Source organism: Porites lutea, chromosome 4 (assembly GCF_958299795.1).
Source record: "Porites lutea chromosome 4, jaPorLute2.1, whole genome shotgun sequence".
In the NCBI taxonomy this organism is placed as follows: Eukaryota; Metazoa; Cnidaria; class Anthozoa; order Scleractinia; family Poritidae; genus Porites; species Porites lutea.
The window spans coordinates 34,212,663-34,235,162 of NC_133204.1; the positions used below are offsets into that span (position 1 = coordinate 34,212,663).

Genomic DNA, 22,500 nt, shown 5'->3' on the forward strand with positions numbered 1-22,500 from the left:
ACAAATGGATCTGCAGCAAAGTCTAAAAGCTGTAAGGTTGTACCTCAAGCTGGTTGCTGTAAGGATGGTGAGTTGGCAATAATTGTAAAAATTGATTTAGAAACAGAATGATTATTCATGGATGTTGAAAAAAACGAAAAAAAAAATCTTCTTAGTAGGTTAAAATTTACCAAACATTGAGCTAAAGGCCAGAAAAGTACATAATAGTGGGATCAGTTCAAGTTGCTCATGGTTCTGCTGTATTCAGGTTGTGTGGTTTCATCAAATTAGTTCAGTTGTGCTTCATTAATTGCCTCTGTACTTTTTCAATAGGCAAAGATGGAAAGGATGGACAACATGGTGGGTCATTTATTAACACACCCAAATTGTCAAGAAATGAGAAGCAAATTCACACTGTTAAGCTTTTTACTTTTTCTTTTGAAATAGATGCTCCCAACATTATAAGCTGTGCTCCTAAATTTTCAGCTGTGCACCTAAAATTTCGGCAGCGCACCTAAAAATTTACATCTGGTAGCACAAGCTCCTAAACTCAAATTTAAACTTTGAGCCCTGTTAAAAAAGTATTTCAAACACCAAAATTAACCCAGTGTCACATTTTTTAGCCATAGAACAACAATAATTTTTGGAATTTCCTGTTAGATCAGATTAGTCATGTTAGTACTGTCATGTCATGCTATATATTTTTGGTGGCAGAGGGATCATGGAGTGAGATGTGGAAATGTCCTAGTTGAAAATAATGCCAATCGTTTCTTGCTCTATCCCATTCTCTGGGTTAGCAGTAGCTATACACTCAAGCTGGTAAAAAGTGTAAATTTTATAATCTACAGGTGTATACTTCACAAAATAATAAACCACTGCATCATGCAGTCGGCAGCCCAATGAACCTTCACTATATGGGGTTCTTGTCACCACTGACATTCATGCAGCATATATTTATAGATTAAGAAATAATTAGCCACCATGGCCACTGGTATAATGAAGTGTTGCTTTTGATTTGCAGGAAAAGATGGACGTGATGGAGTGAATGGTGATGTACATTTTATGTTCCTTTCATTCTCAAAATAAATCTTTAGCCATGGTGCTCACTCTTGTCATTTACTGTAGTAACATATTTTTGCAACATTTCTTTCCCCTTCCCTCGTAGCTTGTTGTCTGTGTTCTACCCTAGCTTTTAAATAATCCAAGGCTGCGCTCTAAGAAAAATTGAAGGGAGCCCAGTGCTCTGTACCTGTGAAATCCAGGGTACCAAGTGTAGGATTTTTTTGAAAAAGCTAAGGTGTCCTAGTCATCCAAGATCAGTAAGTAAGGTGCCAGGGGCCACTCCCGTGTGAAATACCTCCATGGAATTCCATGGAAATCCATGGATTTCCATGGAAAATTCTCCATGGAATTCCATGGAGGATTAGGACATCAATTTCCATGGAAATTTCTCCATAGATTTCCATGGAAGATATTTGCATGGAGGATTAGGACATTTCCCATGGAATTCCATGGAAAACATTAGGGCACCAATTTCCATGGGATTCCATGGAAATTTGTGCATCGACATTTTCCATGGAGGATTAGGACATTTTCTATGGAATTCCATGGAAAAGTTCCATGCAATTCCATAGAAACTACTCCACCGATTATTCCATGGATCTCCAGGGAGTTTCATGGAATTCACAGGAATAAGACATGTAAAATATCTAGTGAATCAAATGGAATACATAACAGATTTTGGTCCACTGCAATTTATTTAATCAATTTAAAGACATCAATCAAAACTTAACATGCTTTTGGAGGAAAATTTGACATACTGTAGCTTAACAAATTAATGTTTACTTGTGACTATATACATTGCAGTTTAGAATGCAGCAATCATATTGAAGTAGCTTAAATGAAAAATTTAGATTTAATATAAAGCAAGGAATCTTGGCCTGGTGTTTAAGAAAAGTAACAGGCGAACAGATGCATAATTGAGAGGAAAAATAAGCTAATACTTGAATGCATAAACCGTCGGTATGTAAGACTTAAACACGGCTTTATTTAATGCGACGAAAAAGGGAACCGCTACTTATTTCCTCGATCTGAACCATGGTATTTAGTTATAGCAAAGTCCTACCTAATCCTTGGGAAAAAACGGCGACAACCACAATTATAATTTATCAGTCTCTTGCATAGTTTTTACGTAGCAGGCATGAAAATTCTAAATATGATATTTCCTCTTATGCATCGAAGCAGTCCATCGAAGTACAGTCTTCGATTTCTAATTCTGCCAGAAGTAGTAATTATTCCAAAGGATTCCAAAGGCAATTTGCAGGAAAGACCACATTCATATCTGTATAAACAAAAGATGGAAACTTCATATTAAAACCGATAAACAGCACCCGAAAACTCACCCTTCTAAATCTAGCAGAGACATATAAATCGAGCGGACGAATTCAGTTGAGCAACCAAACACGAGTTGTGTACATATTAAGCTTACCTTCCTCTTTAACGTGCGATCCTGCTGAGTCATTGTTTAATCGAAGTCGATTTGAAAGAAGCCAAATGTAAGCAACCTCACAAATGATATTTCGCGTTGAAAATGACATCTTTTTCGGATGCATTCATCGCAAAGACAATCCGTTTACAGCACTGTCGTACTGCTCAGAAGTCCGCCTAAAGATTCGAACCAAGAAACTGATCTTCTACGCATTTCTATTGGTTCAAAAGCTCCACGTGATCGCGTAAGTCACTAAGCGGGGAGGCTTGGACGCCAGTTCAAGCACCAAATATGGCGTCAAATCACGGCTCGATCGTGGAGATGTCTGTCTTTAAAGGCTTTAAATTGTGGTCCCTTTCAAAGTTAATTGTACTATTCCGACGCTGTAGAAGAGTAAAGCAGTGAGAGGAAAATATTGCATTGTTCTCCCAGGTGAGGGAACCTTTTAAAAAGGCAGCAGGCCTATTCATAGTCTGATCTTAGTGTCGTCACGCAACGCTCCTCCCCACTAAAAACGGCTGTGTAGCAGACTAGCCTATCCACGGATGCGGCAAAAAACTCTAATATTGCTTGTGTAGGTTCGCCGAAATACTCCATACAAAGCAATCTCATCAATCAGGTTCGAGTAATAGGGAAAATCTTAGCTCTCAACCAAAACACACTTCGATACCGAGAAGAGTTATGTGCCTAAGTGGGATCATTTCCAGTACTGGCTATTTAAGTACGGGATCCGTACATCGTCTTGTGTTTGCTATTTATACGGGATTCCGACTAAACTGATTAGATCTATTTAAGCACTGACTCGAAACGGTTAGCCTCTTATTAGGGTAACGGTTGTTGTTATATGAATAAAATCAAACTCCAACTAGCAGCGAGTTACTACTCCGTGGTAGAGTGGTTAGGCTACGAATTATGGATTCTACGCCCCTGGATCGGTTCTCAATCTTGCCACATCGAATTTTTCTTCTTTTCAAAATTTAACACTGAAATTTTTTCCTTAAAAATGGAACAGTGGTTGAAGAGACTTACACTTTCGTGGAAATTTGTTGATCAGAAATTTCAAGAGACATAGAAATTTCATATAAATTTCAAGTAGAGACTTGATCCCGTATGTCATAGCAAATACACGTCGGTGTACGGGTCGGAAACGAATAGCGGCACTGTGCCATTATGAAGCAACTGCATGTTGTTAATAACAGTGATCTTCTCATATTTTAAATGCAACTCTGATTTTAAAAGATAAATGGCAGACAGCCCTACTAAAAAATAATTTTCTATATTTATTTTTTTTCAACAGGATCATTTTTTATTAAGCACACAAAACATTCCTCTTTTTAGTTAGCAATAAAATCTCTTACACTGGGACTTTCAGCGTCGGTGAACAATACTTTTGCATTGTCTGTGTAATTTAAACTAAATGCACTATTTTGCTTTTAGAAAGCTTCCAAATGTTCCCTATTTTTCTATTCAATAAAAAGTGCAGACTTGAACATGTGGTTCACAAGTTGATGAGTTGCTTGATTACTGAATTTCTATGGATTTTCTCATACAAACTGCATGGTATTCTATCGAACTCCATGGACACGCTATGGCATTCCATGGAACTGCATCGGTACTTCAGGGAACCCCATGGCATTCCATTGAACTCCACGATATTCCATGGAATTTCATGGCATTCCATGGAACTCCATCACTACTTCATGGAACTCCGTGGAACCCCATGGCATTCCATGGAACTCCATGGATACTCCATGGAACTCCATGGCATTCCATGGAACTCCATGGATACTCCATGGGAGTTTCGTGGAATTCCATGGATTTCCATCGATTTCCATGGAATTCCATGGATTTCCATAGATTTCCATGGATTTCCATGGATTTCCATGGAATTCCATGGAGGTATTTCACACGGGCAGTGGCTGCTGCTAGAGCATCAGCCCTGTAATCTGAATATTACATTTTGTTAATTGTTTTGAACACAGGAAAAGATGGCCGTGATGGACGAGATGGCAATGGAATAAAGGTTGGCCTTTCTTAATGTTAATGCATTGTTTTCTTTTTTTGCTTGAAAAGTTCAGAAATTAAACAAACCAGGGAACTGTATATCTCTCTCAGACATGGTCTCTGTACTAGTGTGAAGATAACAAGTTGCCAAAAAGAAGTTTTACCGTCTTAAACTAACATTTTGAACCTTGAGGTAACTTGAAAATCCAGGCTTTCCCTTTTCAGAGAAAGAAGAGGAAGGCATGAAATAATTTATAAAAAATCAGTAGAGTAAAATATGTTTTTTTTTTGGAACAAACCAACCTTAAGGGGCACTGTCACCAGATGTACTTGCACCCATGGAAACAGGACAGAAAAAATAATTTTAGTCATATGTTTTCGTTGTTGCAAGTCTTAACAAAAAAGGAACAAGATATTTCTAATCATTCATATACTGCCTTAAAAAAAATGGCTTGCTTGCCTGAAGTGGTTAATTATATTGCATTTTTATGTGAGTATGACTTGTCAGTTCCTTTGCTCTTTAGTCACTTGAGCTTGGAGTTACTTGCCTGGCACTTAAAGGGTGGGGAACTTGTCTCAAAACCTCCAGCTGAAACTTTTTTGAGCCCTGTTTTTTTTACAGTCTTTAAAGTTAATGTCTTTTGGCATGAGCCTGATAAATCCCCTGTCCCCACTGCCAAGGTGCCTGGATCCAAAATATAATACTTATATTTTACCCAGGCCCCTTGGCAGTGGGGGCAGGGGATTTATTGATTTAAGACAGTATTAGGTACAAGTTAAGACAGAGTAACCTTCCTTACCCTATTCTATGGTTATACAATGCACGTAGTCACTAAGCAGGTGTATTTAGATAAACTCAGAACTAATGTTAATTTAAATATGGGCATGGAGCAGTTTAGGTCACTTTTAAACTAAACAAAAGGTGAAAAAATAGTGCATTAAAGGGGCTATGTCAGCTGGAGAGCATGCGCTCTGAGGTTATGCAAATTACTTTCAACTGTCAAAATTCTATTGTTTTTAACGCGTGACTTTTGTTCTCTGTCACGTCCAAGGCTCCGAATTTAGAGAGGTGAACAAGCGAAATGGGTTTAGATAAGGGATATTTCGATAGAATTTACAGAACGTTTCTTCTCTGGTTATGCTAGATCAAGAATAAAATTGTGACGACAATTTTACTTGTAGTTTTGGAGTAAAAACGCATGCCATTCATAAAATAAAAATAGTGCGCAAACAAAAATTCAACAACAACATATTGTCTTATTCAACAAAACAAATCGAAGTTGTATTTTACAAACGAGCAACAAAAGACGCTAGACCGAAGGTAAAGACCAAGACTGTTTCAAATCATTAACAATTAGACTTGTCTGTCGCTAGTGATTTTATAATTTAGATGCTGATAGAACAAGAGACATCAAGTCTTTGTTTTGATCTTAATCATCGCGCAAAATTGTTCGATCGTGCCGAATCACTGCGACGTCGAGAAAAACAGAACCACGCATCATTGGTATACTACTCCACTGTAAGCAGTCCGTTGATAAAAAGGGAAAGTAAACTCTGCTATTTTCCAAAAATATGCTCGAACACAAACAGTTCAAAAATATGGCATTTACAGGATGTAACTCGTACAAAGGTGCCTCTCTAAGTCCGTTGAGAACAATCTGGACGAGCAAACGGTCGTGTTTATGTTTGCCGTGAATCCAGATAAATACAAGAAGGAATCTAGCCGAATTTTATAATGTTTCCTTCGCCAGGAGTTTAGTTTGGTCACGAAACTCATGGCCTGATGCTCTTGTAATCGTTTACCAAAAACGGCCGCCGCCAACTCGATAGCCGCTTCATTATATGTCCACATACTTTGAGCACAAGAAAAATCCAAGAGCCAGCAACCTCTAAAATAACTCAATAGAAAGGTTCTGTGAACTATAGGGAAGATTCCATCAAAGATTCCATCACTCATTGTAGAGTAGCCGTCATTAACTCTGCCATTACAACGGCCGCTGATAAGAAGACACAGTAAATCCACGTAAAAACATTCCACATGCAAACAATTTCAAAATAACGCCAAAAAATTATTCTGTAATCACCATAGAACGATTCTTAATACAAAACTTCGCTAACTATCGAACGATGGCTGAGATTTAGACCGATAAAAACAGCCTTCCAAAATCTCCGACACAACTTGAAAAAGACGGGCCAACTTTTTCAAGTTTGTTTTCATTGGCTCGCGCATGCGTGTGGGGTGACATAGCCCATTTAATTATGTGTTGACTTTTAATTTTTTGTAATTTTGTTAATTTTGTTCTGTTAGCAAATAAACATAATTTATTTTAGTGGTAGCAAGTCCATGAAGCGGTTCTTCACCTACCACATTCAAAAAGCAATGTGCCACCCTATAACTGCAGCACCCATACACTATCATTTTTCTCCACTAAGGCTGAAGTTTCTTAATATTAATAGTAATAGGCTTCTTCTAAGTGATAGTGTTCTCAGTTTGGGTTTCACCTTGTAAATATCTGTGTTAGGGAGAAAAAGGAGAAACAGGGAAATCAGGAAGAGATGGAAGTGCAGGTGTTAAGGTATTATAAATATGTACTGCTTTTCAAATGGAGGTTCTTAGTTTCTGGATCCATACATGTGTATCTCTCCATAAAACATCAGTAATTGTATTGGGTGTAGTAATGTCTTTTGTGTGTTTAAATTTAGGTTGGACTAAGCAAAATGATCAAAATTATAACCAGACCAGTTAGCTTTATTTTGATCACACCACAGTATAGATTGTCTCTATTTGTTATTTACCATTTTCATCATCATCATCATCATCATCACTCCTTTGTCACAGTTAGCTTTAATTACTTATTGTTATTGTTATGTTTTTCTTTTGCAGTTTTTACTGTTCAGGGCTCCAAGAAGTGCCCAGTTTCCTTGGGAGCAGCGGGGGGGGGGGGGGGGGGTGGGGGGTGGGGAATCTTCATTTAATTGGTACAGCACTTTTTGTAAAATATGGGCTGTGCCTAGAAGACTGATCTTTGGGATTTCTTCGATATTGATGTTCCTAGGGACTTTTTCCACGTACGGTGTATTTTCCTAGGCCCGTTTTTAGTAGGCCAAGAGGTCCAATAACTACAGGTACAATTTCTATTTTAAGGGCCCATGTCCTAGAGATTTCAATCTCTAATTCCTTATACTTTGAAAGCTTTTCAATCATTTTGACAGATGATGATGATGATGATGATGATGACGATGATGATTATTATTATGTCTTGCTTAGCAGTTCTTACTGCTCAGAGCTCCGAGGAGCTGCCGGTTTCCTGGGAGTGGCTGAGGGGAGGGGGAAGTCGTTATTATCTAGTTGGTAGAGGGCACTTTCCTTAAAATGTGGCTGATCTTCTGGAGGTCATCGATATTGATGTTTCTAGGGATTCTGTTGATGTATTTTCCGAGGTCCTTTGTAAGCAGGCCAAGTGCTCTTTATTATTTCTGTTGCAGGGGCTGAAAGGAGAACCAGGAATGGATAAAAACAGTAATGGTGGTGTTAAAGTAAGTGTAAGTTTCATGACCTTTTTTTGTCTGTAAGAAAGAACACTTTGACAGCCTTAATGAGTTCTCCAACGTGATTTACCTTCAATCAAATATTTATGGGTTTTTTTCTGCCAACTAATTTTCAGAGTCCACAACAAAGACGAAGGCACATGCTTTATCCAACACAGCCACACACACCACTCATTCAATTTTCACGTCTCTCACGGTTCTAAATGTTACATTCGATCTGTTAGTATGTCCGCCCTGGCGCTCGACCAAACTAACTAAACAGGTCGAATTTTATTTCTTTACGGATTCGTTTATGGTATAAAACAAGTTCGCTACAGTAAAGGATAAAGTGGTGATCAGGTTTTAAAATTCCCGAGTTTTTTGGCTATCTACTAGAATATTAATGTATGTTCATTATAATTATAAATACTTTGTTTGATAAGGGTGAGAAGGGATCTCGTGGTGACAAAGGATCCCAAGGAGAGAAGGGATCACAAGGACAAAAAGGAATTTCGGGAACGTGTGATACAAAGGTAATTACTACCTTACAGCTCCCAGATTTTCACTCTTTATAACCTTTGGTGATAATTATCCTTATAATATCATAGGTGAGGAATTACTCCTTAATTTTGGCGCCAAATTTCAGCGTTAATTTGTAATTTCACATGTGAAATTACAAAAATGCCATGGCAACCTGGAGGTATTCGCCGCAAGATATTTGGGCTTTTTTTGAAAAAGGGTGAAAAAGGATCTCGTGGTGACGAAGGAATTATTGCTTTAAAAGATTACAAGATTTACACTCTTTATTATCTTTTGTAATAGTAAACCTTATTACAGTGAGCCAAATTAATTAATTACCATTCCTTTAGGCAATAGTAGAATTGTATTTAAAAACATGATAAGATGAAGCTTCCCAGATCATCATTACTGTCATTTTGAACGGCTGTATTCCCGCCCTTAAGTGCTTTTCCATGGAAAAGGTCGTTTTGGAAATATTCGGTGTCCATTTCTGAGAGGTGTCAGTCTTTATTAAGTGTACTTTTAGGAAAATGACTGAACTACGTCAGGGACCAACACTTGGTGACACTTGGTGTCCGATTTTGGGAGATGTTACTTAAAAAAACAATGACTGGATAGGGAGTGTTTCATAAATAATTACATCAGCAGATTGTTGGTTTTGTAATGAAATTGTATTTTGTTGTCGTTATTTTGTGTTTTAGAGCCTATCTTCCAGCAAATCAAGGTGCTGTTCAACCGGTAAGAACATTTTATCATTTATTACTGTCGTCTATGATATACATTGATTTACTGGAATTAGAAGAGTTTCCGAATTTTAATTTTATAAAAACGTGGCTTCCCAACAGTGAAATTCAACAGTAGAGCACATATTAAGTAACCTTCCTTTGTTTTTTTTTTTTTTTTTCTGTTGTGAAGTATTTTGACTTATCCTTAAAGTTGCGTTTTTGTTTCATTGGGTGGGTCAGGGTTAGATAGGATTATGTTCTCTTAGTGTTTTCCTGTTTTAATCTTATGTTTTCACTCGTACTTTAAATTTGCTTGGCTTTCAAATTCACTTACTTCCATTTCTGAAATATTTTTGACTTGGCCTATTCGGAAGTGAGTTTTATTCTGGAAGTCGTGTTTATGAGTTCAGAGTTGACCTAGGGTATTAAGTCTTGTTGAATTAGTTCCTGTTTGGGTTCGTTAACGAACGTTGTTAGTTTTTCATTGGGTTGTTGCTTCTTGCCGATCGCAGCCGTTTAGGTCCAGAGATACTAAACCATTACCCACACCGAGTTTGCCGGCCTTATTTTTATTCTCACGGTCAGCAAACCCAAACATCACCAGGTTTGGCTACAAAAGGCTCTACTATTTGGATTGTTAGGTAGTGGGAGTAGGAGTAGGAGTAGGAGTAGGAGTAGGAGTAGTAGTTATTAGTCAGATTAGTAGGAACCAGCTGTTAGCTGTAGAAGCTAAAGAAGAACAAAGAAGTGAGAAGATGTAATAGGAGATTGCCGGTACCCTCTCGCTTATTTTAGCTGTTTTGTTCTTGTGACTTCTTAATAACAAAGATTTTAATCATTTTTTTCTTGTGGAAGATTGCTCTATTGGATTCCACTTCTTTGAGAAAGTTCAAGATCTACCAACCCGAGGAGCAGTAGATGTGGAACATTTCACCATTGATGGAAGCTTGTTTCTTGCTTTTGCGAACTATCATGGGGACATTAAAAAGCACAAGACAGGTTCCATGATCTACAAGATGGACAACTCAACTGGAAGATTGTCTTTGTACCAGAACCTGCAGACAAGAGGAGCTTTTGACCTGGAGTACTTTTCTATCGCTAACAAACATTTTCTTGCTGTCGCTAATTATTACGATGGAACTCACCGGCTGGACTCTACAGTCTATCAATGGAATGGAAAGCTGTTTGTTGAATTTCAGAAGTTGTCAACAAACGGAGCAAATCACTTCACGTACTTCAAGATATACGGGGAGAAGTATCTCGCAGTAGCCAACCACCATGACGGAAGTACCCACTCTACAAAGTCAGTTATCTACAAATGGAACAGCGGCAAGTTTAACAGATTTCAAGACATATCAACTGAAGGTGCCTTCGGATGTACAGCGTTTGTGATAAACGGTGACACATTCATCGCTTTTGCAAACCATTACAACTCCCAACACAAGCATTCTGTTCAGTCCACTGTGTTCAAGTGGTCAAGAGGTCACTTTGTTAAACTGCAGTCTCTCCAGACTTATGGAGCGTTTGGTGTCATGTCTTTTAACATTAACACTCACACATTCCTTGTCTTTGCCAACCGCTACTCTGGAAGTAAACACAACATCGACTCCTTCGTTTACAAGTGGAATGGCAACAAGTTCGTCCTGTTCCAGTCCTTACCTACTCATGGGGCTGTCGCTTGGCACCCATTTGTGATCAGCGGTCAAACGTATCTGGGTGTGTCTAACTACTATGATGACAGTAAGAAACACAACACTCAGTCAGTTGTGTACCAAGCTTCTGGAGCGCAGTTCATCAAGTACCAAGAGATTCCAACACATGGAGGGCATGGTATGACGTCATTTGAGTACAAAGGTCATACTTACCTTGCAGTGGTAAACCATTACAACAAGAAACATAACCTAAACAGCGCCCTGTACAAGTGGGTGTAGAGCTAACGTCACGTTCCAAGCATAAGCTGGGTGTTATGCCTAACAAAGGACTAGCAAATTTAAGAATCGAAAACCCGAGAAATAAGATGGACTTTAAGCGTAATATTGTCTTTTTGTATTGAGAAGGGATCTTTAGGCAAAGGGAATGATAAAATAATGATATGAATGTAGTTCATTTGGTGAAAAGTTAGGAAAAAAAAGTAGTTAATTGGTTTACTATCGCGGTGAATAATAGTTGCAATAAAGATGTGCTTGGAGGACTTTTGTTGTGGACTTTAACTTTCAACCTTGCAGCCAGGTATGACTTTAAAAAAAAAAATCGAAACTGGGGCCTGTTTCTTAATGGTCCCGATGAAAATCGGGCTATTAAAGAAAGTCGTTTCAAGTTTGCAGTATTTATCAGGAGCACCCCACGACGATTTCCTCCTAAATTCATTGAAAACACTTTTTTTAAGCTATCCAGAGTACTTTTAGATATCTAGAAATGCATTCTAAGCTTGTCTTTTCGAAATTTCGAGGGATTCTGTATTATTTTCCCGTTAATGTCACTATTCCGCTTGTAAGATACGCATGCAAACGTCACGCAAATAAATGACGCACGCAGGCTAAATAAACAACAACTACATGATGGCGTAATGAGGGGGGGACACAGCTCTGTGGCAGGTTATAGCGACTTCGGGTTATGCGCACAAAATAACACAAGCCTTACTTATCGCCCCACTACCGTGGGGTAGGACAAGAATCTTGGCAGAGCCTTTCTTATCTCCCCAGCGCCGCACGGGCTGGATCGGACAAGATTAAGGCAAAGGAATAGCTCAAAAGATGGCAAGACACAAGCAATGCCAAAAGCTTGGGGGAAGTCGCAACGCAGACTTAACCGCACCACAGGGAGTGACCCACCAAAATTTATTGAGACATAACAAAACAACAACTCCTCCAAAGGGAGGGAGGGCGGGTAACAAAACTACTTTAAATGATTGCTTTCGTGCAAGCTAACCAAATAATGACTAGGAGTGGCATTGGCAAAGCTTTATAGTCAGACAGTGTCTCAAAGTACGGCCAATAGGCACAGTTGTACTATAAACTATCTCAACTTATCATGATTAAGGTCTAGCCATGAATAGCTCTGAATAGGGCTTTGAAAACAGGGACCAATCTTTGCGAAGCTAAGAAAATACACGATGACAAACATGCGACAAATTAGTGAGGTTCTAGCCATGAAAAGCTTTTGTTTTCTGCTTAAAGAATAGAGTGCTTTCATTTAATGAATCAGGCTTTCAAGATATCACCGAGCCTAAGACGGGGCAGGCTTTCTCGGTCTACCCCCCTGGGGCTTCATGCTCCATTAACTGCATTTACCCGCTGGTAAATGTCTCATTAATGTCACTATTCCGCTTGTAAGATACGCATGCAAACGTCACGCAAATAAATGACGCACGCAGGCTAAATAAACAACAACTACATGATGGCGTAATGAGGGGGGGACACAGCTCTGTGGCAGGTTATAGCGACTTCGGGTTATGCGCACAAAATAACACAAGCCTTACTTATCGCCCCACTACCGTGGGGTAGGACAAGAATCTTGGCAGAGCCTTTCTTATCTCCCCAGCGCCGCACGGGCTGGATCGGACAAGATTAAGGCAAAGGAATAGCTCAAAAGATGGCAAGACACAAGCAATGCCAAAAGCTTGGGGGAAGTCGCAACGCAGACTTAACCGCCACAGATGCATGCAATGCATCCCCCCAAGCAACAACAAAAAACTAAATAAAGTTCCCTGACACACGAGCCATTTTGGGAACAGCAGAAAGCAAGACTGTTTCGGGAGTGCGAATATACAGTTGATAACAGTCCGAGGACCAACGATCTAAAACTTTTATTAACCAGTCTGGTAAGCCCGCAGCGGCCGCAGCGGACGCGGCACCTATACGAAAACTGTGACCTTTTAGACTCTCGTGTGGGAGTCCCGCACGGCGAGCAGAATCCTGAAGTAAATGCGTAACAGAAGACCGAGTGAGAAGCCGACCCGACTGAAAGTAAAAAAGGGGTCCAGGCCGAGGCTGGGCAAGCATAAAATACCGTTGCATAGCGGAAACGGGGCACAATAAAGAAGAGCACCTCGCTACCACGAGAGATTGCCCCTGTCTAAAACTGTCAGTTTTAGACGATTTAAGTTTGAGAAGCATGTGCTGCGGGCGAGCCAAACTTGGTGAGAAAGTCACGCAATCAGTGGTGAGGTTAAACTGAGAACTAAAATTACGTGCCCCCGGGTACGTAAACTCGCTACAACGAAGAAAGGCGAAAAAGGCTAGCGTAAATGCAGCCCAGATCATGGAAAAATCCCGAACATCCAGCCAGCTCTCAAGGACGGGACGGATAGCTAACAGGACCCGGGGGGTGACCGGCTGACGACTTATACGAGGACAACCCTGGTAACGAAGAATACCCCTTAAGATCTTTTTTAAAAGCAGCTTGCCCTGTAAGGGGTCATTGTAACCGGAAACTATATGTAGATTTCTGACGGCTGCTAAGTATATTTTGATTGTGCAATGACGAACTGTGCGAGCTAAATAAGATGCAAAATAAATAAGTGTCCCCTCCGAGGCAGGTAAAATATCGCCTGTCGGAGATGTAAGTCTGTTCATAAGGCAAAATGAGATAAAACGCTTTTCTCCAGATGTATAGGTGCGTTTGGTGTTCCATGATAAGGCCCAGTTAGCATACCTTAAAACTTCATCCTTCAGAGGGTCATGAATGAAGGAGGGATGAAACAAGGGGTCCGGTCGGCATTGGGTGCGAGATCCCTGAAGCGTTTGACCTGGAAACGTGAGAGGGCGTCAGCAATTCCGTTATTTACCCCCGGAACATGGCGGGCCCGTACCAAGAAGTTGTGTTTCATGGAAATGAGAACCAAAAAACGGACCAGGTCCATCACCCGGGGAGCTTTTGAGTGGCCGGAGTTGATAATAGCCACAACGCTTTCATTGTCGCACCAAAATTGAAGGCGTTTACCCGCAAAATGGGGGTACCAGAGGGCGCAAGCGATAACAATAGGGAAAAGTTCTTGCCATTCAATGCTAATCCCCGTCTTCTTGTTGATAAGGAGGTGAGGCGGCCAGTGCCCCTGGAACCATTTCCCATTAAAATACCCCCCGAACCCAATGGTGCTAGCTGCATCTGTGTACAATTCAAGGTCAGGGGAGGAGGTAACAAAGGAATCAAGGAAAAAGGAACGCCCGTTCCATTGGGTGAGAAAAACTTTCCACATGGTAATATCCCGTTGGAATTGCTTGTTTAAGCGGATATGGTGAAAACGGCTGGGAACACCCCTGGTGAGATTGATCATGCGTTGGAGAAAGGTTCGCCCGGGGACCACTACTTTACAGGCAAATTGCAACGTGCCGATAAGGGACTGGAGGTCCACTAGACGGGCTGAGCGGCGGGCACTAAAGGAATCAAGGAGCTTACTAATCCGAGCTAGCTTATCTTCCGGCAACCTAGCGTCCATGCGGGTACTATCAAGCACAATCCCCATAAATTCCAAGACTTGGGAGGGGCCCAGGGTTTTGGCTGCTACTATTGGTACCCGAAGGGACGTGAACACTTTTAGAAGGGTACTAAAGTTCTCCAAGCAGGCTAGCTTAGAAGACTCTGCGATAAAGAAGTCGTCCAGGATGTGTAAAACATGACCCAGGCCGTAGTTGTGTTTTAAGATCCATTCTAAGGCCTCAGAAATTTGATTAAAGAGGAAGGGTGAACTGCGGAGCCCAAAGGGGAGGTACAGATCTACATAGTAACGTGATTGCCAATAAATACCCAACAGGTTCCAGTCATCCGGGTGAATAGGCATAATACGGAACGCCGATTTAAGGTCGGTTTTAGCCATGTACGCCCCGGGACCCAAGGACTTCAAAATGCTTATTGCGTCGTCTACCCGTACATACTGAAGAGAGTAAGGGTCCTTTGGAATATGATCATTTACGCTGTCGCCAGGGGGATAGGATAGGTGATAGATAGTGCGCCATTCCGTAGAGTGCTTTTTTGGCACCACGCCGATAGGGTGGCACTGGAAATTGGGGAGTGGGGGCGAGAAAAAGGGGCCTGCGACCCTACCCAACGACATTTCCTTGCTTAAATTCGCGGAGATAACCTCGGGGTGTTGAGAAGCGGAGATCAAGTTATTGGATACCCGGAATTTTTGAGGACCAAGGTAACCGATGCGAGTCCCGTACCTGAGGGCATTAACTAAGTTATCAACAAAAGATCGATTAGGGTGATTAACTAATTCAAGCGCTAATTTATCTACATCAAGAGGGGTGGATACTGTTGGTCTCTGCTTCTGCTGGCGCTGTTCCACTTTATTTTTTGCTGCGATCGCCCGGGGATGCTGATTTGGTGCTTGTGGCGTGCTGTTTGGAGCTAGGGCAATTGAAGAGTGCGTGACTGCTGGATCCACAGCGGCGGCAATTGTGGGGGAAGCGACAGGTACGACGCTGACACCCTGAGGGTTCGTTGAAATCGAAGCAAACGAGGGCAGACCGGCGAGGCTTTTTGCTGGGTTCTTGGTGGGGCAGTCATCGGATTGGTGGTAGGGGCTAGAGCATATAGAACAATGGGGCTTAGCGGTACCCGTAAAGGTCACCGTCCAAAGTTCAATATCTATCCTATCCCATGCGATGGTAAGATCGCTAGCCGCGCGGCGTCTAAAATGCTCATCGTATGTGTACCACGCTAAGCCCTTGAACTTAGTTACTGCGCGGCTAATGATTTGCTGATACTTGATGAGCTCCACCGCCCGGTTGGGGTAGGCCGTGACGATTACAAGCATATACGCCATGAACGCGTCCAACCACTTTTGGAAAGAGTCTACAACTGGTTTCTTGCGTTTGACAACAGTAAGCGGGGAGCCCAAGTGGCCTGGGGGCGAGTCCTCATAACGCAATTGTAGGGCAGGGGTCTGGGTCTGGTACAGTGTTTCTGGCAAAAGCAAAGAGAAATCTACGTACTCACCGCGGAGTATTTTATCCTCGAGGGCTTTGTCCAACGGACGATTGAGGCCGTTCGGAGGCGCCACAGAAGAAACACGAGGACTTGGAGTGCTGAAAAACGCGGGAGCAGGCGGGATAACGTCGTTGTGTGGGAGCGATTGAAACGCTGCTTGAACGGTCGACGAAACAGTGTCCTGGATCGCCGCTAGTTGAGCCGGGGTAAAAACGGCATCGCTTGACTCCATGGACTCCATTGGTTCTGCGTCTAAATCCACCAAAAGGTCGCTTGTGGCGGACTCCTCCTCCTCGGGGAAGTGGTCCAAGACTTGATCTAAATCGTGAGGTTCGGAGGCCAAATTGGACGTGGCGGATTGACGATTGCGACTCCGTGCGGCCTGTTGTGAGCGCTTCGACGAGGTGGATGACCTCTTGGCCACTCGACCATCAGCCCGTTTGTTTCGCGTTATTGCAGAGAGCGGGCGGGTTCCATTCGCGGAACGGAGCCTTTCGACCAGGCGAGCGTGGTTTCCCGTGACGGGAAGATTCATTTGTTGTAAGCGAAGCCGGAGGACTTCGCTGGAAAGCTTCGAAAGGTCAGTACTTTGACGCGATGTCGCAGGCTGGGAACGTGGACGAGCCATAACAAAACTACTTTAAATGATTGCTTTCGTGCAAGCTAACCAAATAATGACTAGGAGTGGCATTGGCAAAGCTTTATAGTCAGACAGTGTCTCAAAGTACGGCCAATAGGCACAGTTGTACTATAAACTATCTCAACTTATCATGATTAAGGTCTAGCCATGAATAGCTCTGAATAGGGCTTTGAAAACAGGGACCAATCTTTGCGAAGCTAAGAAAATACACGATGACAAACATGCGACAAATTAGTGAGGTTCTAGCCATGAAAAGCTTTTGTTTTCTGCTTAAAGAATAGAGTGCTTTCATTTAATGAATCAGGCTTTCAAGATATCACCGCGCCTAAGACGGGGCAGGCTTTCTCGGTCTACCCCCCTGGGGCTTCATGCTCCATTAACTGCATTTACCCGCTGGTAAATGTCTCAAAAATGTCTTATGCAATTTAATGTATTAAGAAAGCGAGAATTTTTCTGATTCCTCTTTCCATTACATTTTTGCGTCCAAAAAAGTTTAGGTTTTCTTTTTTCTAAGAAAAATAGCCTAAACTGGGGACTGAAATGTGTGAAAATTAAACTTTCAAAAAAATCGTTGGGAATTTATTAGATATTAGCTTCGAAAATTGTACATGAAAGACACGATCATGTAGAAATATTTAGCCGTCCTCAATAATAGAAAGGTCAAGACAATATTTGCTTCTCCGATCACACATTTTACAGAAAACAGTCGTTGGGTGCCTTTGATTGATATTCAACCACAAGGTTTAAACAGTTTTCTGAAAGCAAAAAAGCAAAACTACCATTTCACAAAACAAAAAGAACATGCTAGTTTGGAAACTTGGATGCGCCCTGCCATAGGTTAGGTTTCGATTTTAACATATGGCTTCGAGCGTTTGGTCTATACCGAAGGCTTGTTAAGCTTATTATGAATGGTTCAGTTTAACATGTTACCATCTACCTTGGTAACTTTCGGAAAAAGTCCAGCCCTTTGGGCCCAGGGGTGGGGAATTGCTTCTAGCGATTTTGTCCTTGTGACAAGGAATGGTGCAAATTAAAAATAACTTCTCGTTTTTAAGTACTTCGCTTCCCGTTGTTGTCAAGTTTTCATGGATTTCAAGCTCCTAGGCAGTGCGAAATTTGACAAGTTCTTCTCCGTCAAGGTAATAAAAAAAACTTGCTAAGTTTACCCACTGACAGTACCAAGAAAAGTTTTGCTTAATCAAAACTTTCTCGAGTAAATGGACCTTTATTCATGTCTTTACCCTGACATGTTCCCGTAAAAAAAATAGCTTTACGTTTGGAAAGTGCAAATGAAAAAAGTTAGAACGGCGAAATCAATTCTATTCATTTTGACGAAACGCGAGTCATTAAAACATTAGCTTTTATGAATTTTACAACGGTTAACAGCCATTTTTCTTCATCATCTCAATCAGCGGCATAACATGCAGTCTCCTCTGATCAACCACTCCGGCACCGCTTCATCACCACAGTTAACAGGGAAGTTAACTCCTCTTTTTTTTTAGTGGCACTCATTTATTGAGCTTTTTTGGATGTGCATGGGATGTTGGTCAAAATTGTCATCATCATGATCACGGGTTCTTTATCAGCTGAAACTTCTCTACCAGCATTATATATGCGCGGTACTATAAAAATATTTACCAATCTTCAGATTTTTTGAATATCAAAAAAATTCCAACTAAAATGATAGCTCGCAATCAAGCTCTCTGGGGGCTCTGGGGGCAAATCGGAGGCTGCCAAAATATACGTGCCAAATTTTCCTGCACAAAAAGGAAAAGAGGGTCAGTTTACTACCGAGGCAACTTTAGCCGCGAGCGTTTGTAGGAGAGAAAAGTATAGCCCCCCTGCCCATCCCGGATCGTTTTGTTTCACTTGTTACGAATTTACATGACAAAAACAATGTTTGTATATAGTGATGTCTCCCAATGATGCAACCTTTAGTTCCCAGGATCAGTTCTTCTCTTCGCAAAGGTCCTGGTAACGACCTTACCCATAGCTAAGGGATCAGGAAAAATAAAAGCGGTCGCATTTTCTACCTTTCCTTGGGCGCTTTAACCTCGTTTTTATGCCCAATCTAGATTGCGCGAACTTCAATAAAGTACAGGCCGCGGTTATTCAAACGTTGGACAACGCTATCCACCGGATAAATCGCTATCCAAAGGATCACTCAGTAGGGAAACCCATTGCGCTATCCACTGGATAGAGATTTATCCGGTGGATTTTGAACAACTGGGGCCAGGTTGCCAAAACAAAATACGAGAGCTACAAATAAAAATATCTCAACAGAATTATTCAATAAGGATTAAATAATATTACCTGATGATGTTTTCTCAATTTTTGCGAAGTTTAGGCACGATTTTACCTCATGTAATCCAATAAAACATAAAGCGCGCATGAGTGAGTCATTTCACAACAGCTTTTGTTTAATAAATTTGTTTTGGAAGTCTGAATTCTCCCTCATGACTTCGCTGAGCTCTATGTACAAGCTTCTACAAATGTTGGTGTTACTCGGTTCCTTTTCGTTTAGAGTCGAACAAGAAGTCGGACTAAACAGTAATATCCCTGGCCTGCTCACTCCGACATTGACTGATGACAGTCCCTCAGGATTGTCGCGCGGGCAGTATCTTTCGTGCGAGCGAGGCAACACTCGCGATGAAAAGAACTAAACGAGATGGTGGGACTGGAGATGGTGGGCTGTTTTGTAAGTGACGTATTCAAATTCTCCGCAGCCCCAGCATCAGAAAATTGGATTGATTCATAAACAATGTAACCTGCAATCAGGCGTTTTTTTTTTCCTTTCGAGGGAGAGCGAAAGTTCCAAAGCGTCCCAAAGAAAAAGGGAAGAAGAAAGGCCAGATCGCAGGTTAGAACCAATGAAGAGCTGTCAGCACATTTTCATGCAACAAGTTTGACTCTGACTCCTCCCCAGTCTTCTTCTTTTGGTCTATAATTAAGTGGAAGGAGAGGGGGGGGGGGGGGGGAGGGGCGGGTTCCCCGGGCCCCTGCCCTGGATCCGCTACTGGTTTGGGACCTAGTTGAAAGCTCTAGACCAAATAAACGAAAAGATAGATCCTCTGTTATTAAGAATATACAAAAACCCATGTACGATTTCAGTATTTTATAAGTTATGACCGTTACGTTTGAATCGCATTTGCGAACTTATGCGATATTTTCAGCTCTAGCTTAACGGATCTATTTCGGGCAGATTTTGACAAAAGTACGGCTCATCTAATTCATTGCTGACACTGACTCACAAACTGAGCCAAATTCCAATCCCTGAGAGGCCAGATTCCATAAAATTCCAGTAAATAAACTTTAAAAACTGCTGGTATGCGGCCATATTATCAATGCTGTCTTCTGATTGGTTGAGCTACTACTAGGCTAGATGTTATAGCCTATTAGTAGCGAAAAGCGCGGGCTTTTGGGGCGCAAAAAAGTATTAAAGTCTAGCTTTAACTAGCTAAAAGTTTTTTATTCTCGATATTTCTGACCAACTAGTTAGATTTTACTATTATTACAATTATTCCTCTCGCCCTCATGGCATCTGAGTCAACAGCCCGTTCCGCCTTCGGCCTCATGGGCTTTTGACTCAAAGCCTATTCGGACTCAAGGAAGGGATTCAATTATGGCCGCATACCAGCAGTTTTTAAAGTTTATTTACTGGAATGTTATGGAATCTGGCCTCTCAGGGATTGGAATATGGCTCAGTTTGTGAGTCAGTGTCAGCAGTGAATTAGATGAGCCGTACTTTTGTCAAAATCTGCCCGAAATAGATCCGTTACGCTAAAGTATGAGGCCCTCTAATCCGCTATCCGCAAAAGCCCGCGCTTTTCGCTACTAATAGACTATAACATATAGCCTAGTAGTAGCTCAACCAATCAGAACGCAGCATCGATAATAGACCACTAGTTAGATTTTACTAATATGATATATTTCGCAGCGGTCGATTGATTTCTCCTCCCGTCCAATAAAATTACCGAAAAAAAGGTGCACGAAGCTAGTTCCTCGTTAGAGACCCATATTTTTCTCAGGCAAACTCAGAGTTTAATTAGGAGATTTGCAGGTGTAAATAAATGTCCTGTACTCACTTGAACCTAATTCATAATAACACTGTCAAGCAGTTATTGCACTCGTAATATACCTGCCAAGTGTCATGCCCGCAGATCGAAAACTTTGATCTCAAGCCTACTCACGACTGTGTTCCAGTTTCACACGCCTGGTAGAAAAGTTTGAGCCATTACGGCATGACACATATTTTGAAAACATATATATTAATTCTGTAAAGAAACTGGAACCAATGAGAGAAAAGAAAAGTCCATGTGAATAATCAAATGTCTCCGAATTCTCTTATTTTAGTAGGGAATGTCACTGGAGACCAGGTCGTGTTCCTATAAATTAAAATAGGATTAGGTGCTAAGTTTATGGTAACTCGATGTGCAAATAAAACCCAACCCTTCAGCTGCATTTTGAACAAGCTTGCAGCTCTTAATTAAAGCTAGATGTGCTATGAGATATGATACCTTTAATAGACCCCTTTACGGTTGTGAGGGCATGCTGGGTAATCAGGAAAAGATGGTGGAATAATCCAAAGTTTCGTAATTCTTGCTAATTGAATATATTTGTCACTTTCCCTTTGAAAAATGTAACTAATGAGCTTAAAGAAACTACACACTAAATCTGGAGTGCATATACAGTCCTTTGTTGCCTTCAGAAAACCTGAGTTCTTCCATACATTTTCTGTAATCCGACAACACAAATATTAAAGATAATGTATGGAAGACGTCAAGTTCTCTAAAAAGCGACAAAGGACTGCTGTGCACTCCACATTTACAACGTATAGTTTCTTTAAGTTCATTAGTTAAAGTTTGCAAAGAGAATTGAAAGTGATGAATATATTCAATTAGGAAGAATTAGTTGACATTGAATTCCCATACAAACTTTTGAATTCCCCACCATCTTTATCCAGTTTACCCAGCATGCCCTCACAACCGTAAAGGGGTCTATAATACAATGTATTTGCTACAAAGTGCCCCTACTCCCTTGATTCAAGAATTGTTGCACTCAACACTGCTCTGATGAATATTTTTAATAATTATTACAGATGTATTGGTTTGGACCTAATATTATAATAATGACATGATTCAAGGCTGAAAAAAGGTCCTATCTAGTAGTTCGGGACGAGTGGGATTCTTGCTGGTCCATGCAAGTCATCCTCTAACAAAATGTAGGTTAGCAAGAAGTCAGAGCTGCTTGCCCACAGGACAAGCTGGAATTTAAGCCCTGATGGTTGAATGAAGGGGACACAGACCTCAAAATACACTTCTGTGTACTACATTCATCTTTTGTTACCTTTTAAGCTTTTCTTATCATTTTTGAACCAGGCAAGGAAAAAGAAAGAAAGAAAGAAATCAGAGTGTTATTCACAAGAAGAAGAAGTTTTATATTACATCACCCCTAAATACAAGTAAGTGCTGCCCTTAAAAAAAGGGCCCACTGATAATTCAAAGTTGCAGCCATGAGATGGACTCCAAATGAGAGAAGGAAAAGAGGCACCAGCCAATTAAATCCACCTGGTGGAAACAGTGATAAAGAGCTGGAGGAGATGGGTCTAACATGGGGCGAAGTGGAGCCAAAGCTCAGGATAGGCTTATGCGTGGAGGTTTGATTGTGGCCTTTTGTCCCAGCTGGGA

The 22,500-nt window shown here is 41.1% G+C and overlaps 4 protein-coding genes across 5 annotated transcripts in view; 2 read left to right on the plus strand and 2 right to left on the minus strand.

Moving 5' to 3' along the window:
- LOC140932993 (uncharacterized) overlaps positions 1-11,582 on the plus strand; it is a 14,918-nt gene extending 3,336 nt beyond the window's left edge. The window contains exons 2-10 of the mRNA XM_073382500.1: positions 1-67; positions 313-339; positions 1,001-1,027; positions 4,450-4,490; positions 6,994-7,047; positions 7,958-8,008; positions 8,443-8,532; positions 9,220-9,256; positions 10,099-11,582. Coding sequence (XP_073238601.1) covers positions 1-67; positions 313-339; positions 1,001-1,027; positions 4,450-4,490; positions 6,994-7,047; positions 7,958-8,008; positions 8,443-8,532; positions 9,220-9,256; positions 10,099-11,174 — 1,470 coding nt within the window. The 3' untranslated portion in view covers positions 11,175-11,582. The remainder of the gene's footprint in view (positions 68-312; positions 340-1,000; positions 1,028-4,449; positions 4,491-6,993; positions 7,048-7,957; positions 8,009-8,442; positions 8,533-9,219; positions 9,257-10,098) is intronic.
- LOC140933374 (uncharacterized) overlaps positions 1-22,500 on the minus strand; it is a 223,496-nt gene that overhangs the window by 82,986 nt on the left and 118,010 nt on the right. The window lies entirely within an intron of this gene.
- Positions 12,676-14,249, minus strand: LOC140935469 (uncharacterized). Its single transcript, XM_073385016.1, has 2 exons — positions 13,499-14,249; positions 12,676-13,168 (listed from the first exon to the last, which is right to left on the minus strand). The coding sequence occupies exons 1-2, from the start codon at positions 13,815-13,817 to the stop codon at positions 12,936-12,938; spliced, it is 552 nt and encodes a 183-aa protein (XP_073241117.1). The 5' UTR covers positions 13,818-14,249; the 3' UTR covers positions 12,676-12,935.
- The window catches only part of LOC140932997 (uncharacterized), a 16,732-nt gene continuing 16,557 nt past the window's right edge, over positions 22,326-22,500 (plus strand). Inside the window, exon 1 of the mRNA XM_073382503.1 lies at positions 22,326-22,469. Within this exon, the coding sequence (XP_073238604.1) occupies positions 22,326-22,469 (144 nt within the window). The remainder of the gene's footprint in view (positions 22,470-22,500) is intronic.